The sequence below is a fragment of the Epinephelus fuscoguttatus genome, linkage group LG13 (genome assembly GCF_011397635.1).
Source record: "Epinephelus fuscoguttatus linkage group LG13, E.fuscoguttatus.final_Chr_v1".
NCBI lineage: Eukaryota > Metazoa > Chordata > Actinopteri > Perciformes > Serranidae > Epinephelus > Epinephelus fuscoguttatus.
In genome coordinates this window covers 28,241,671-28,258,928 of record NC_064764.1, presented here as the reverse complement: position 1 = coordinate 28,258,928, position 17,258 = coordinate 28,241,671, and the positions used below count along the sequence as shown (strand labels likewise).

At 35.9% G+C, this 17,258-nt stretch overlaps 1 protein-coding gene and 1 long non-coding RNA gene across 2 annotated transcripts in view; one reads left to right on the top strand and one right to left on the bottom strand.

The window, feature by feature from the left end:
* The window catches only part of LOC125899875 (RCC1 and BTB domain-containing protein 1-like), a 22,625-nt gene extending 14,448 nt beyond the window's left edge, over positions 1-8,177 (top strand). Inside the window, exon 12 of the mRNA XM_049594529.1 lies at positions 6,829-8,177. Within this exon, the coding sequence (XP_049450486.1) occupies positions 6,829-6,969 (141 nt within the window). The 3' untranslated portion in view covers positions 6,970-8,177. The remainder of the gene's footprint in view (positions 1-6,828) is intronic.
* Positions 2,074-17,258, bottom strand: LOC125899923 (uncharacterized). The gene is made up of 3 exons (XR_007450786.1): positions 17,152-17,258; positions 8,532-8,621; positions 2,074-3,526 (listed from the first exon to the last, which is right to left on the bottom strand). It is a non-coding gene; the product is annotated as an uncharacterized LOC125899923 (long non-coding RNA).

Here is a 17,258-nt window from a genome sequence, read left to right as displayed (position 1 = left end):
TGATGGTACTATAACAGTCTGAGTTAGCTAAATCAAGTGGCTATCTACCAAAGTTCCCTTCTATTAAAGGAATACTTCACCCACAAAATGACCATTTATATATCAATTACTCATCATCAATTACTCACCCTGTGTTACGTTAAATTCCTAAAGAAAACTTTGATTTTCCTGCATCCCTCCATGGTGAATGATTCTCATGCAACTGGTGCAATATGATCCAAGTCCATGTATCCAGTCATATCCCTAGTTGATCAAACTTGACTAGAGGAAGTAAAGTTGTAACGAGGTTTCTGTAGGTGACCCTGAAGATGGACTGTTATATCATACTATATCATTATTACAATGCTGTATGTTTTTGTTTTTTTTATATACATTTTTCGACACAGTGTACCAAGACTTTTTTATGACTTTTTTTCAACAACTTTTTCAAAATACTATACTATGCCTTTTTTTCTGCACACTATACTACGACTTTTTTCAACAAAAGTTTTGACATACTACGCTGACTATTTTTCAACAAGTATTTCGACACAGTATGCTATGACTTTTTTCCAACAAATTTTTCAACATTCTATACTATTACTTATTTGACATACAATACGGACTTTTTTTCATGATTTTGGACGACATACTATACTATGACTTTTTTTTTCATCATTTTGGACGACATACTATACTATGACTTTTTTTTTTTCATCATTTTGGACAACATACTATACTATGACTTTTTTTTCATGATTTTGGATGATATACTATACTATGACTGTTTTTTCCATCATTTTGGACGACATACTATACTATGACTTTTTTTTTTCATCATTTTGGACGACATACTATACTATGACTTTTTTCATCATTTTGGACGACATACTATACTATGACTTTTTTCCTGATTTTGGACAACATACTATACTATGACTTTTTTCCTGATTTTGGACGACATACTATACTATGACTTTTTTCATCATTTTGGACGACATACTATACTATGACTTTTTTTCATGATTTTGGACGACATACTATACTATGACTTTTTTTTTCATGATTTTGGATGACATACTATACTATGACTTTTTTTTCATCATTTTGGACGACATACTATACTATGACTTTTTTTTTTTCATCATTTTGGACGACATACTATACTATGACTGTTTTTTCCATCATTTTGGACGACATACTATACTATGACTTTTTTTTTTAATGGTTTTGGACGACATACTATACTATGACTGTTCTTTCCATCATTTTGGACAACATACTATACTATGACTTTTTTTTCATGATTTTGGACAACATACTATACTATGACTTTTTTTTTCATGATTTTGGACGACATACTATACTATGACTTTTTTTTTTCATCATTTTGGACGACATACTATACTATGACTTTTTTTTTTAATGGTTTTGGACGACATACTATACTATGACTTTTTTTTTTCATCATTTTGGACAACATACTATACTATGACTTTTTTTTTCATGATTTTGGATGACATACTATACTATGACTGTTTTTTCCATCATTTTGGACGACATACTATACTATGACTTTTTTTCATGATTTTGGACGACATACTATACTATGACTTTTTTTTTAATGGTTTTGGACGACATACTATACTATGACTGTTTTTTCCATCATTTTGGATGACATACTATACTATGATGTTTTTCATGATTTTGGACGACATACTATACTATGACTTTTTTTCATGATTTTGGACGACATACTATACTATGACTTTTTTTTTAATGGTTTTGGACGACATACTATACTATGACTGTTTTTTCCATCATTTTGGATGACATACTATACTATGACTGTTTTTTCCATCATTTTGGACGACATACTATACTATGACTTTTTTTTCATGATTTTGGACAACATACTATACTATGACTTTTTTTTTAATGGTTTTGGACGACATACTATACTATGACTTTTTTTTCATCATTTTGGACGACATACTGTACTATGACTTTTTTTTTTCATCATTTTGGACGACATACTGTACTATGACTTTTTTTTTAATGGTTTTGGACGACATACTATACTATGACTTTTTTTTTCATGATTTTGGACGACATACTGTACTATGACTTTTTTTTAATGGTTTTGGACGACATACTATACTATGACTTTTTTTCCATGATTTTGGATAACATACTATACTATGACTTTTATTTATTTTTTGACATACTATTTATTTATTATTTTGTCTCCAGAGCTTAGCTGTGCCTAAAACAACAAAGAAAAAAAACTCATGGTTCCTGAATGTCCCCAACAAAAAACAAGTGTGAAACAAAAGACAAATTTTTAACCTAAACTTCTACCATTTTAAACAAGAGAAAAGAACATGGAATGCCAAACAAAAAGGGCTTCTCACTCTTACTAAAAAACATCTTAAAGTGCTGTATTCAGGGTTCCTTCACATTTCAAATGTGAAATGTCGCCTAAATTTCAAAATTCCATACTTTTCCCCAGACACTAATTTCCAGATTTCTTGTTTAAAAAAATTAAGATAATTCTCGGTAAAAAAAATCCTAGCTAGCAAACAATGTTATTTGTTCATAATGGAGACGGACATAAAGTAAGAAAATTTAAAAAATAGTGGCGGGGCTTTGACTCACCACAACTGCAGAGGCTACTAGCTTCATTTGAAAGAGGCTACATCATAGATGGTTCGTCATTTATTAAACCCTCTGTATCTTTATATTTTAACTTTTTATCCACTCCCATTGGCTTCATAAAGTTAATGCATTGCGCCATCATTTCAAACTCAACACTTCCTGTACCTTTTTCAAATTAAAAGCACCTTATAACCTCAGCTGATAGAATCCCTCCATTTCCTAAATAAGCCTTTATTGTGAAACATTTGACTCCACAATTGGGTAATGTGACATAGTGACTTTCAGAACGGGCAGAAAAGTTGTGTAGGGTGTACGAGGCATTAGCCTTGAAAAACAAGATCCATCCATTTCTTTTTCAGATATTCTTAATTTTATGTTTTAGAAAACAGAACCGTGGTAGCAATCTTGAAAACAAAAACATTTTTCCACACAATAGTTTTCATTTTCCATACTTTTCCAGACCTGGAAATTTATAAAATCAAATTCCATAATTGCGTAGGAACCCTGTGTATTTACAGTGTTCACAACAGAATACACAAAAACACATTAATAATTCTAAAAAGTAACCTGTTAAACAAAAGTAAACTCAGCTACTCAAAATTGGTCACATTTCTTTCCCAAGTAACAAAATAATCAAGAGCCCACACTATTTAACACATAAGAAGTTTTGTCCACAGGCACTCAAACAAACAATCTCACAAAGTCAAGGTTCTGGCTCTGTTGGAGGTGGAAGAGTGCAGAAGAGGGAAGGGCTTCTTTCAACTAGTGGTTTAAAAAGCTTCTGTCTTGCAGAGGGCCAATCCTGTGGCAGCAATCATCTTTGACAGCCCAATCAGCACACACCACCTGCCTTGCCACATCCAATGACACTCCACCACATGCACCCACACTAAGAGGAGGAGAGAGATGAAAAACAGTTTTAGTGTAGTATGTTGTCCAAAATCATGAAAAAAAAGTCATAGTATAGTATGTCGTCCAAAATGATAGAAAAAAAAGTCATAGTATAGTATGTTGTCCAAAATCATGAAAAAAAAGTCATAGTATAGTATGTCGTCCAAAACCATGGAAAAAAAAGTCATAGTATAGTGTGTCATCCAAAACCATGGAAAAAAAAGTCATAGTATAGTATGTCGTCCAAAATGATGAAAAAAAAGTCATAGTATAGTATGTCGTCCAAAATGATGAAAAAAAAGTCATAGTATAGTATGTCGTCCAAAATCATGAAAAAAAAGTCATAGTATAGTATGACGTCGAAAATGATGGAAAAAAAGTCATAGTAGAGTATGTCGTCCAAAATGATGGGAAAAAAGTCATAGTATAGTATGTTGTCCAAAATGATAGAAAAAAAAGTCATAGTATAGTATGTCGTCCAAAATCATGAAAAAAAAGTCATAGTATAGTATGTCGTCCAAAACCATGGAAAAAAAAGTCATAGTATAGTGTGTCGTCCAAAACCATGGAAAAAAAAGTCATAGTATAGTATGTCGTCCAAAATGATGAAAAAAAAGTCATAGTATAGTATGTCGTCCAAAATCATGAAAAAAAAGTCATAGTATAGTATGACGTCGAAAATGATGGAAAAAAAGTCATAGTACAGTATGTCGTCCAAAATGATGGGAAAAAAGTCATAGTATAGTATGTTGTCCAAAATGATAGAAAAAAAAGTCATAGTATAGTATGTCGTCGAAAATGATGGAAAAAAAGTCATAGTATAGTATGTCGTCCAAAAACATGAAAAAAAAGTCATAGTATAGTATGTCATCCAAAATGATGGAGAAAAAAAGTCATAGTATAGTATGTCGTCCAAAATGATGAAAAAAAAAGTCATAGTATAGTATGTCGTCCAAAATGATGGAGAAAAAAAAGTCATAGTATAGTATGTCGTCCAAAATGATGGGAAAAAAGTCATAGTATAGTATGTCGTCCAAAACCATGGAAAAAAAAGTCATAGTATAGTATGTCATCCAAAATGATGGGAAAAAAGTCATAGTATAGTATGTCGTCCAAAATGATGGGAAAAAAGTCATAGTATAGTATGTCGTCCAAAACCATGGAGAAAAAAAAGTCATAGTATAGTATGTCATCCAAAATGATGGGAAAAAAGTCATAGTATAGTATGTCGTCCAAAATGATGGAGAAAAAAAGTCATAGTATAGTATGTCGTCGAAAATGATGGGAAAAAAAGCCATAGTATAGCATGTTGTCCAAAATCATGAAAAAAAGTCATAGTATAGTATGTCGTCCCAAATGATGGGGGAAAAAAAAGCCATAGTATAGTATGTCATCCAAAATGATGGGAAAAAAGTCATAGTATAGTATGTCGTCCAAAACCATGGAAAAAAAAGTCATAGTATAGTATGTCATCCAAAATGATGGGAAAAAAGTCATAGTATAGTATGTCATCCAAAATGATGGGAAAAAAGTCATAGTATAGTATGTTGTCCAAAATGATGGAGAAAAAAAGTCATAGTATAGTATGTTGTCCAAAATGATGAAAAAAGTCATAGTATAGTATGTCATCCAAAATCATGAAAAAAAAGTCATAGTATAGTATGTCGTCCAAAATCATGAAAAAAAAGTCATAGTATAGTATGTCGTCCAAAATCATGAAAAAAAAGTCATAGTATAGTATGTCGTCCAAAATCATGAAAAAAAAGTCATAGTATAGTATGTTGTCCAAAATCATGAAAAAAAAGTCATAGTATAGTATGTCATCCAAAATCATGAAAATAAAGTCATAGTATAGTATGTCATCCAAAATGATGAAAAAAGTCATAGTATAGTATGTCGTCCAAAATGATGAAAAAAGTCATAGTATAGTATGTCGTCCAAAATCAGGAAAAAAGTCATAGTATAGTATGTTGTCCAAAATGATGAAAAAAGTCATAGTATAGTATGTTGTCCAAAATGATGAAAAAAGTCATAGTATAGTATGTCATCCAAAATCATGAAAAAAAAGTCATAGTATAGTATGTCGTCCAAAATCATGAAAATAAAGTCATAGTATAGTATGTCGTCCAAAATCATGAAAAAAAAGTCATAGTATAGTATGTCGTCCAAAATCATGAAAATAAAGTCATAGTATAGTATGTTGTCCAAAATGATGGAGAAAAAAAGTCATAGTATAGTATGTCATCCAAAATCATGAAAATAAAGTCATAGTATAGTATGTTGTCCAAAATGATGGAGAAAAAAAGTCATAGTATAGTATGTCGTCCAAAATGATGAAAAAAGTCATAGTATAGTATGTCATCCAAAATCATGAAAATAAAGTCATAGTATAGTATGTCGTCCCAAATGATGGGGGGAAAAAAAAGCCATAGTATAGTATGTCGTCCAAAATGATGAAAAAAGTCATAGTATAGTATGTCGTCCAAAATGATGAAAAAAGTCATAGTATAGTATGTCGTCCAAAATCATGAAAATAAAGTCATAGTATAGTATGTCATCCAAAATGATGGGAAAAAAGTCATAGTATAGTATGTCGTCCAAAATCATGAAAATAAAGTCATAGTATAGTATGTCATCCAAAATGATGAAAAAAGTCATAGTATAGTATGTCGTCCAAAATGATGAAAAAAGTCATAGTATAGTATGTTGTCCAAAATCATGAAAATAAAGTCATAGTATAGTATGTCGTCCAAAACCACGAAAAAAGTCATAGTATAGTATGTCGTCCAAAATGATTAAAAAAAAAAAAAGTCATAGTATAGTATGTCGTCCAAAATCATGAAAAAGTCATGGTATAGTATGACTTTTTTTCCACAAATATTTCCACATACTTGACTTTTCACCATTTTTTTTTTGACATTATATATAATGACTTTTTAATTTCAACAGTATAAATAACTTTTTTCCAACAAAATTTTCTACATTCTATACAATGACTTTGTTTGTCAACAAAATTTTCAACATATACAATGACTTGTTTTGTAAAGAAATTTTTCAACATACTATACAACTTCTTTTGTCAACAAAATTTTTGACACATTATACAATGACTTCTTTTGTAAAGAATTTTTTCAACATACTTTACTATGACTTTTTCCAACACATTTTTCACACTTATTTTTTTCTTCACAAATTGGTCTATTAACTATATTGTGACTTTTTTCGACATGCTATACTTTTTGTTTTGTTTTTCTCCTTTCTTTTTTCTTGCTAATTTGTGCTCTTATCTTTCTCATTTAGGACCTGGAAGAGTTTTGCTTTAAGTTCTGCGTGAATCATCTGACTGAAGTGACCCAGACCGCCGCCTTCTGGCAGATTGATGGCAACATGCTCAAAGATTTCATATGTCGAGCCAGCCGCTGTGGTGCCTTTAAAAACTGATCTAAACCTGACATCATTATGGACACGGATGAAGGCAATTTTGTGGCGACTCCGGGAGTGAGTTCTTAAAGGACTTTGTCATTTCCCAGACAGCCTCACAAACTTTCACCAAGTGGTTATACAAACTTTACATCATTAGTTTAACACCATCACTGTCAAATGTTATTCATCTTATCCCAGACTAGAACCATTGTGTCTACTCGATGAGCTGTACATACTGAAACTACAAGGCTGAGCTGACATTATACAGTCCAGTTAACAGTAGTTGTTTGCCACAGTGCCTGACTGCCTATTCATTTACACATATTGTGTGAAGCAGGACTTGAAATGCATTGAGAGGCATGCGGTCGCTTGATTAAATTGTTTCTGTCAACTTTTTGCCAGTCGCCTGATATCACTTAACTTTTTCTATTACTCTTTTTAATTGACCAAGTTACTTCTTTAGAGGCCTTTGCACTTTTAGATATCAGGATAGAACAAGTATTTGAAGACTGGACATTGACGTTATCAATAATGTAGATTTAAGCCTGTATTGAGTTTGTTTAGGTCAGACTCCAGCGGTCATTGGTCCCAGTAGCTGAAGTTTGATCTTCTGTGAAGGTTTGGAAACAACCCAAAGAGGGGAGCTCAGGTTACATTTAGATTTAGAACAGAGTGAGATTCATACTTAAAGGGATGGTTTCGGATTTTTTTTAAGTGGGGTTTTATGAGGTACTTATCTATTCATAGTCAGTGTATTACCTACGGTAGATTGCGGTTGGCACAGCAGCACATTGCATAGCTTCCGTCGTGGAAGTCCTTCCTGCTTCTCCAAACTGGAGGCAACCACCATCTACTCCCTTACTATGACTAACTACCTGGTACAATCTCACTTCAAAAAATCGGTGGTCCCTTTAAACTGTTGGTGATGTGAACATGATGCCATACAGTTATGGATTCCTGAATTTGCAAAGTGTTATTTTGTGCAGCTACAACTCCATAAGATAAAAAAAGAGCTTCTTTAATTTGTCTATTTGTATTGTAATAAACACTTAAGTTGGTGTTGACTGGCAGATAAAGTTGCTGGTTGCCAGCTGAAAAAAAAAAGTATGGAGCCATGACAAATCAGTTTACAGTTTTCTGATTGATGATACTGATTGATACTATGTATTATAAATTGCCAGTTTGTGATCTTTGCAAATGTGAATAAAGACTTGTGTTTTCTGTCAGCGAGTGTTTTTGAGTATCAAAAAAGTATTTAGCAAATAACCTGATTGAAAAAGACGGGGATTTTCACAATTCAAGGTAATAAAATAAATATAAAAAATAAAACTCTTAAAAAAATACAGATATGATTCCGTGTTAAGCTGTTAACAATTTAACATTAAGTGCTTTTTGAATGATAAATGCCAAATATTGGTGCAGTTTTGTATTTCTACATTCAGGCTTCTCTTAAATATTAAGACAAAACCATAAAAAGACAAATACAAAGTGTCAATGTGAGTAATGTAAAATACAAAACAACAGTGGAATTCACCGACAAAAAGAAAGTTCACTGTAAACACATATATTCATGTTCTTACTGTAGCTGCTGGTGGACACATCAGTGTTGAGACAACCTGCTCCATAGCTGCTGCCGCCTTTTGCAGCTCCATTATGTTTTCTTTGTATTGCTGTAAAAAGAAACAATATATCGTCCTTCAGAAATTAAAATTTTAAAATGATACAAAAAGCAATGCTGAAGGTGGCCTGTGACAAATATGTCATTATGTAGCATGCCATAAAAATGTCATATTATAGGATAGTCATAATGTTGAAAAAAACTGTCATAGTATAGTATGTTGAAAAAAGTGATAGTATAGTCTGTCAAAAAAAGTCATAGAGTGGTATGTCAAAAAAAGTGATAATATAGTATGTCGAAAAATTTGTTTAAAAAAAGGCATGGAATAGTATGTCCAAAAAAAAAAGTCATAGTATAATATATCGAAAAGTCATAGTATAATATATCAAAAAGTCATAGTATAGTATGTTGAAAAAAAGTCATGGTATTGTATAGTGTGTAGAAACAAAAACGAAGTATGTGTAAAAATTTGAAAAAAGTAAAAGCACAGTATGTCAAAAAAATATATAAAAATATAGTATGTGGAAAAATTTGTAGAAAAAAGTTATAGTAAATTTGTTAAAAAAAAATACAATAGAATAACATGTCATAAAAAAGTTAAAGTATAGTATGTCGGAAAAAGTCATAGTATAGTATTTCGAAAAAATTATAGAATTGTATGTTAAAAAAAAGTCATAGTATAGTATGCAGAAAAATTTGTTTAAAAAAAGGCATGGAATAGTATGTCAAAAAAAGTCATAGCATAATAAAAACAACCTCAGTCTAATATGTGGAAAAATTTGTAGAAAAAGTTTTAGTACAGGTTGTCAAAAAAGTCATTGTATAGTATGTGGAAAAATTTGTTTAAAAAAATACAATAGAATAACATGTCACATAAATATATAGTAAAGTATGTCGAAAAAATTATAGAATTGTATGTTTAAAAAAGTCATAGTGTAGTAAAAATTTGTTAAAAAATACAATAGAATAACATGTCATATAAATATATAGTATAGTATGTCGAAAAAATTGCAGAATTGTATGTTAAAAAAAAGTCATAGTGTAGTAAAAATTTGTTAGAAACAATACAATAGAATAACATGTCATAAAAAGTCATATAATAGTATTAAAAAAAAAAAGCCATAGTATAGTGTGTAGAAATTCTAGAATTGTATGTTAAAAAAGTCATAGTGTAGTATGTGGAAAAGAGAAGAAAATTGATTATTATAATATCACTGAACATCTCTAATGATTGTGTTACATACTGAGGAATAATTAAAGATTAGACTTACTAGGGGCTCGAGTTTACACAACTTTCAAAATCCATCTCTAAAGGGGCAAATATTGCCATGTCTGAATCAGGTCTATTCCCATCTGTAGAAGAGGGAAAATAAAATAATCTATGTATTAACCGCTTCATACAAACGTGTTAAATACACTGAACAAAAATATAAACGCACCACTTTTGTTTTTGCTCCCATTTTTCATGAGCTGAACTCAAAGATCTAAAACATTTTCTATCCACACTAAAGACTATTTCCTCACAAATATTGTTCACAAATCTGTCTAAATCTGTGTTAGTGAGCACTTCTCCTTTGCCGAGATAATCCATCCCACCCCACAGGTGTGGCATATCAAGATGCTGATTAGACAGCATGAATTTTGCACAGGTGTGCCTTAGGCTGGCTACAATAAAAGGTCACTCTGAAATGTGCAGTTTTGCTTTATTGGGGGGGGGGGGGGGCAGAAAACCAGTCAGTATCTGGTGTGACCACCATTTGCCTCACACAGTGAGGCGCATCTCCTTCTGTGCATTCAAAATGCCATCAATAAAATGCACCTGTGTTCGTTGTCCATAACATACGCCTGCCCATACCATAACCCCACCGCCACCATGGGCCACTCGATCCGCAGCGTTGACATCAGCAAACCGCCCCCCCACACGACGCCACAGATGCTGTCTGCCATCTGCCCTGAACAGTGAAAACTGGGATTCATCCATGAAGAGAACACCTCTCCAACGTGCCAGACGCCATCGAATGTGAGCATTTGCCCACTCAAGTTGGTTACGACAACGAACTGCAGTCAGGTCGAGACCCCGATGAGGACAATGAGCATGCAGATGAGCTTCCCTGAGACGGTTTCTGACAATTTGTGCAGAAATTCTTTGGTTATGCAAACCGATTGTTGCAGCAGCTGTCCGGGTGGCTGGTCTCAGACGATCTTGGAGGTGAACATGGTGGATGTGGAGGTCCTGGGCTGGTGTGGTTGTACATGGTCTGCAGTTGTGAGGCCGGTTGGATGTACTGCCAAACTGTCTGAAACGCCTTTGGAGACGGCTTATGGTAGAGAAATGAACATTCAATTCACAGGCAACAGCTCTGGTGGACATTCCTGCAATCAGCATGCCAATTGCACGCTCCCTCAAAACTTGCGACATCTGTGGCATTGTGCGGTGTGATAAAACTGCACATTTCAGAGTGGCCTTTTATTGCGGCCAGCCTAAGGCACACCTGTGCAATATTCATGCTGTCTAATCAGCATCTTGATATGCCACACCTGTGAGGTGGGATGGATTATCTCGGCAAAGGAGAAGTGCTCACTAACACAGATTTAGACAGATTTGTGAACAATATTTGTGAGGAAATAGTCTTTAGTGTGGATAGAAAATGTTTTAGATCTTTGAGTTCAGCTCATGAAAAATGGGAGCAAAAACAAAAGTGGTGCGTTTATATTTTTGTTCAGTGTAGATTCCTCTCATGTATTGTATTTGGGTTAACCTCAATCTAAAGAATCATCTGTTGGTAGGACGGTTCTTATGAAGGTATTATAGGTGAAAAAGGTTTGAGCGCCTGTAACAGTAGAATTTGTAGTTGTGTACAGTGACTTAGATGTGTCTAAGTATGAGTTGTGTACTTGTACAGTGATTTGTATGTGTGTCAGTATGAGTTGTGTACTTGTAGATTTTTTTTCTCTCCACATATACAACACAACACTTACACATTCACAAATTCTTAATTACAGGTGCACAAATCCTATTTTACAAGTCACAGATTAAAAAACTGACAGGCTCACATTTTTGCTCCTATTGTTGCAGTATATTTGGTGCAAAACATATTTGTGCACCTGCATCAAACAATGTGAAGTTGTGGACAAAATTTGAATATGTGCAAATCTGAATGTGAACTTGTGCAAAAAATGTTCAATGTATGTAAAATACTTTCTCAGGAAATTATTTGTATCCCTTTAAAACACAAATACAAATCAATAACTACAACTGCTCGAATCTTCCCCACAAGTCACAGATTCTGTTTCCCTCAACTACAAATCACAAATCACGCCTCCACTGAGATATTTGGTGAAAAACTATATGTGCATTCAGTCTATGGAGAAAAAGGCGGGTTCTGATCTGAGATTGACTGATTCCACAATCAATCAGAGGAGAGGGGCTTTTGTCCCACAGCCAATCAAATGAGGAGGGCTTTTGTCTACATTGTGGAGTGAGAAGGAGAAGAGTTCCCGCCGGTGGTGGATTGGATTTAAACAAACAGCAGCAGAAACAGCGATTTTCAGTTCATTCATTCATTCATTCATTCAAGGTAGGTTGTATTTTTAACCACATTAATAAATAAACTCTGACGCGAAGCTGAGAAATTTATCGTCCTGTCACTCTTCCTCTGTTTTGCTAACCCTCCTCCCTGCCGTGAGCACAGGGGCGTTGTTAGACCCATTTTAGGGGTGCTCCAGCACATACATTTTAGGGGTGCTCCAGCACCCCTAAAATTGATCTAAGCACCCCTAAAAATAAATGAATTATCAATGTTTCCCATTACTTATATAGACTGTGGTGGCCCACATTCTATGTAATCCTCCTGTGTCTCTGTCTCTGATGAACACGGAGACTCAGTTCCGCCCTCTGAGACAGAGGCTAACATTATATCATTATTATTAGCCTCTGTTGCAGTTTACTGTCATTTCTCTCCGGTTGCTACTTTATTTATTTATATAAAAGGTCCAGACACTGAACGGGGGACAGAGTTGCTCCGTCAGTAAGCAGCTACACAGTAGACACAGAGCCGGTGTTTCAGTTTAAGTGGTGACCGTGTTATATGGTGACTTTCACATAGGTGTTCTCATAAGCCTTTAGTAGTTTAATCATTTTTAAATACATACATGTCTGTGTTTAATATCTAAGTTACACTGAAGTTAAATTGTGTTCAGAAGACTCATTCACCTCTTGTAACGTATCTTGTAATGTGAGAAAGTCACTAGTTAACACGGTCACCAGTTAAACCGAAACACCGGATCCACTGACACTGGTAGAGAGTCGAGAGTGAATGAAGAGAGGGAGTGGTGACAATAAGAAAGCCGCTGAATCAAATCAATAACACGTTATCTTCTGATTGTTTCACAACGGTTACGTTCAACAGCACAAACTTCCCCACACACCTCCACCCAACCCTGCAGCTCCACCTCAAACCTCAGAGCAACACACAAAGAGAGGAGAATAGGAGTAATTGTCAATTTACTACGTTACCATCTCTCAAGCATAGATATTAACTAGTATTTTTATAGATCCATGTTTTCAACCTACAAAGGATTATCTTGTAAATCAGCATGAATCTGACGCTCTCCCTTCCACGTGTCTTGTCTGAAAACTAACCCTGCATGAGCCGATCTGACCCGGGGTCACAGCTCTCCCTCTCAGTGGCACCACGACCGCGCCACACACGCGCCCCATAATCTCTTGTTACAGTTTATGACAGATAAGACTACAACAATACACACATCATAACATGCGTATGATAATCAACCACTCCACGGATTGATTTCTCAACGACTTCATTGAAAACAAATGCACAAGGCAGGGAGGAGGGTTAGCAAAACAGAGGAAAAGTGACAGGACGCTAAATTTCTCAGCTTCACATTGCAGTCTATTTATTAATGTGGTTAAAAATACAACCTACCTTGAATGTTGCCAAAATCGCTATCTCTGCTGCTGTTAGTTTGAAAACAATCCACCACCGGCAGGCCTTCTCTCCTTCTCACTCCGCCATGCAGACAAAAGCCCCTCTCCTCTGACTGGCTGTGGGACAAAAGCCCCTCTCCTCTGATTGGTTGTGGGACAAAAGCCCCTCTCCTCTGATTGGTTGTGGAATCAGTCAATCTCAGATCAGCACCCGCCTTTTTCTCCATAGACTGAATGCACAGATAGTTTTTCACCAAATATCTCAGTGGAGGTGCGATTTGTGATTTGTAGTTGAGGGAAACAGAATATGTGACTCGTGGGGAAGGAAACAGAATCTGTGACTCGTGGGGAAGGAAACAGAGGCCAAATACTTGCACTTGCGCCCTGAGGTCTTCCCTGAAGTGCACTTGCCAAAAATGCAGTTAGGGGCGTAAGTGCGCAAGGGATCGACGCTGTTTAAAAAGGAGAATTGCGACAGTTGCATACACGTCACTTCCGTTTGGGTCCAGCTGGTCCGTCTCCTAGGAGACGAAACATGGCGATAGAGGAAATAACGTTGTTCGCAGCACTGCTGCTGCAAATGATAAATAGATACAATCAGCAAATGATGAGGAGGATTAGGAGCCGCAGGAGAAGGCGGCATCTACATCAGATCCAAGTACTGATGCTGATGCCCAACCAACAGGTAAATTAAATTAAATTTTACTCTTGAATTTACCTGTTAATAATGTGTATATTAGCTGTAACATCTTTTTTTTACTCTACCATTAACGTAGCCTAGATTACCGTTATTACTATTAAAACATTTTTTGCTTGGATAAATTGTGGTAAATTGTGATATAAAATAAACTATAAAGACATACGGTAATAAAATAATAATAATTAAAGACACAATCAAAACTGCAAAGTGATGAGGACTATCATACAAACCTCAGGTCAACTGTAAACTGTATATTATTTCATTATTAACGCCCTGTCATGTATTATTAAGTCCACACAGCGTGTTGTTTGACGTTATGTTCCTCTAACGGTTGTTGTCAGTCGGAGTTAACGGCTCGCGGACACGTCAGTTACCGTTTGAAGATGGTGAGTTGTACCGGCCAGCTGTGCAGTGTTATGGCATCATGACACAACGGAGGATTCTGGGTAAAATCCTTCAGCGAAGTGAGGTCTGATGCGCACTTTCGGAAGGGGTGCATTAAGGGCGCAGGTTTGCAGCCCTTGATAACAACAGAAGACAAATTGGGACACCCTACGCACTTGCGCCCCTTAGCGGGAGCGCGCAATTAAGGGGTACAAGGGCGCAAGGGCCAGAATCTGTGACTCGTGGGGAAGATTCGAGCAGTTGTGGTTATTGATTTGCATTTGTGTTTTAAAGGAACACAATTAATTTCATGAGAAATTATTTTACATACAGTACAGGCCAAAAGTTTGGACACACCTTCTCATTCAATGCGTTTTCTTTATTTTCATGACTATTTACATTGTAGATTCTCACTGAAGGCATCAAAACTATGAATGAACACATGTGGAGTTATGTACTTAACAAAAAAAGGTGAAATAACTGAAAACATGTTTTATATTCTAGTTTCTTCAAAATAGCCACCCTTTGCTCTGATTACTGCTTTGCACACTCTTGGCATTCTCTCCATGAGCTTCAAGAGGTAGTCACCTGAAATGGTTTCCACTTCACAGGTGTGCCTTATCAGGGTTAATTAGTGGAATTTCTTGCTTTATCAATGGGGTTGGGACCATCAGTTGTGTTGTGCAGAAGTCAGGTTAATACACAGCCGACAGCCCTATTGGACAACTGTTAAAATTCATATTATGGCAAGAACCAATCAGCTAACTAAAGAAAAACGAGTGGCCATCATTACTTTAAGAAATGAAGGTCAGTCAGTCCGGAAAATTGCAAAAACTTTAAATGTGTCCCCAAGTGGAGTCGCAAAAACCATCAAGCGCTACAACGAAACTGGCACACATGAGGACTGACCCAGGAAAGGAAGACCAAGAGTCACCTCTGCTTCTGAGGATAAGTTCATCCGAGTCACCAGCCTCAGAAATGGCAAGTTAACAGCAGCTCAGATCAGAGACCAGATGAATGCCACACAGAGTTCTAGCAGCAGACCCATCTCTAGAACAACTGTTAAGAGGAGACTGCGCGAATCAGGCCTTCATGGTCAAATAGCTGCTAGGAAACCACTGCTAAGGAGAGGCAACAAGCAGAAGAGATTTGTTTGGGCCAAGAAACACAAGGAATGGACATTAGACCAGTGGAAATCTGTGCTTTGGTCTGATGAGTCCAAATTTGAGATCTTTGCTTCCAACCGCCGTGTCTTTGTGAGACGCAGAAAAGGTGAACGGATGGATTCCACATGCCTGGTTCCCACTGTGAAGCATGGAGGAGGAGGTGTGATGGTGTGGGGGTGTTTTGCTGGTGACACTGTTGGGGATTTATTCAAAATTGAAGGCACACTGAACCAGCATGGCTACCACAGCATCCTGCAGTGACATGCCATCCCATCCGGTTTGCGTTTAGTTGGACGATCATTTATTTTTCAACAGGACAATGACCCCAAACACACCTCCAGGCTGTGTAAGGGCTATTTGACCAAGAAGGAGAGTGATGGAGTGCTGCGGCAGATGACCTGGCCTCCACAGTCACCGGACCTGAACCCAATCGAGATGGTTTGGGGTGAGCTGGACTGCAGAGTGAAGGCAAAGGGGCCAACAAGTGCTAAACACCTCTGGGAACTCCTTCAAGACTGTTGGAAAACCATTTCAGGTGACTACCTCTTGAAGCTCATGGAGAGAATGCCAAGAGTGTGCAAAGCAGTAATCAGAGCAAAGGGTGGCTATTTTGAAGAAACTAGAATATAAAACATGTTTTCAGTTATTTCACCTTTTTTTGTTAAGTACATAACTCCACATGTGTTCATTCATAGTTTTGATGCCTTCAGTGAGAATCTACAATGTAAACAGTCATGAAAATAAAGAAAACGCATTGAATGAGAAGGTGTGTCCAAACTTTTGGCCTGTACTGTACATTGAACATTTTTTGCACAAGTTCACATTCAGGTTTACACATATTCAAATTTTGTCCACAACTTCACATTGTTTGATGCAGGTGCACAAATATGTTTTGCACCAAATATACTGCAACAATAGGAGCAAAAATGTGAGCCTGTCAGTTTTTTAATCTGTGACTTGTAAAATAGGATTTGTGCACCTGTAATTAAGAATTTGTGAATGTGTAAGTGTTGTGTTGTATTTGTATTTTGTTAATCTACAAGTACACAACTCATACTGACACACATACAAATCATTGTACAAGTACACAATTCATACTGACACACATACAAATCACTGTACACAACTACAAATTCTACTGTTACAGGCGCTCAAACCATTTTCACCAATAATACCTTTATAGTTTCTTTCTGCCGCGGCAAGCGGCTACAAACTATTATGCTAAAAACAAGTTGCAGCTAGCATGCTACAACAAGCTAGCACGCTAACAACAAGCTAGCTTGGCACAACGGCAGCCTGGGCCGCAACGTGAACGGCATAATATGAAACTAATAGTGGTAATTTCTGGTTTGCTTAGTTGAAATACAGTAGCACATGTACTTACAAAGTGTGTAGGTAGCGTGAAGACTCGCGTTTATTCCGTTGGCTCCTTCTCCTCAGTCCAAGAGTCCCGGAAGGCCGCTGGACGTCTGTACTTTTGAACTAAACGAC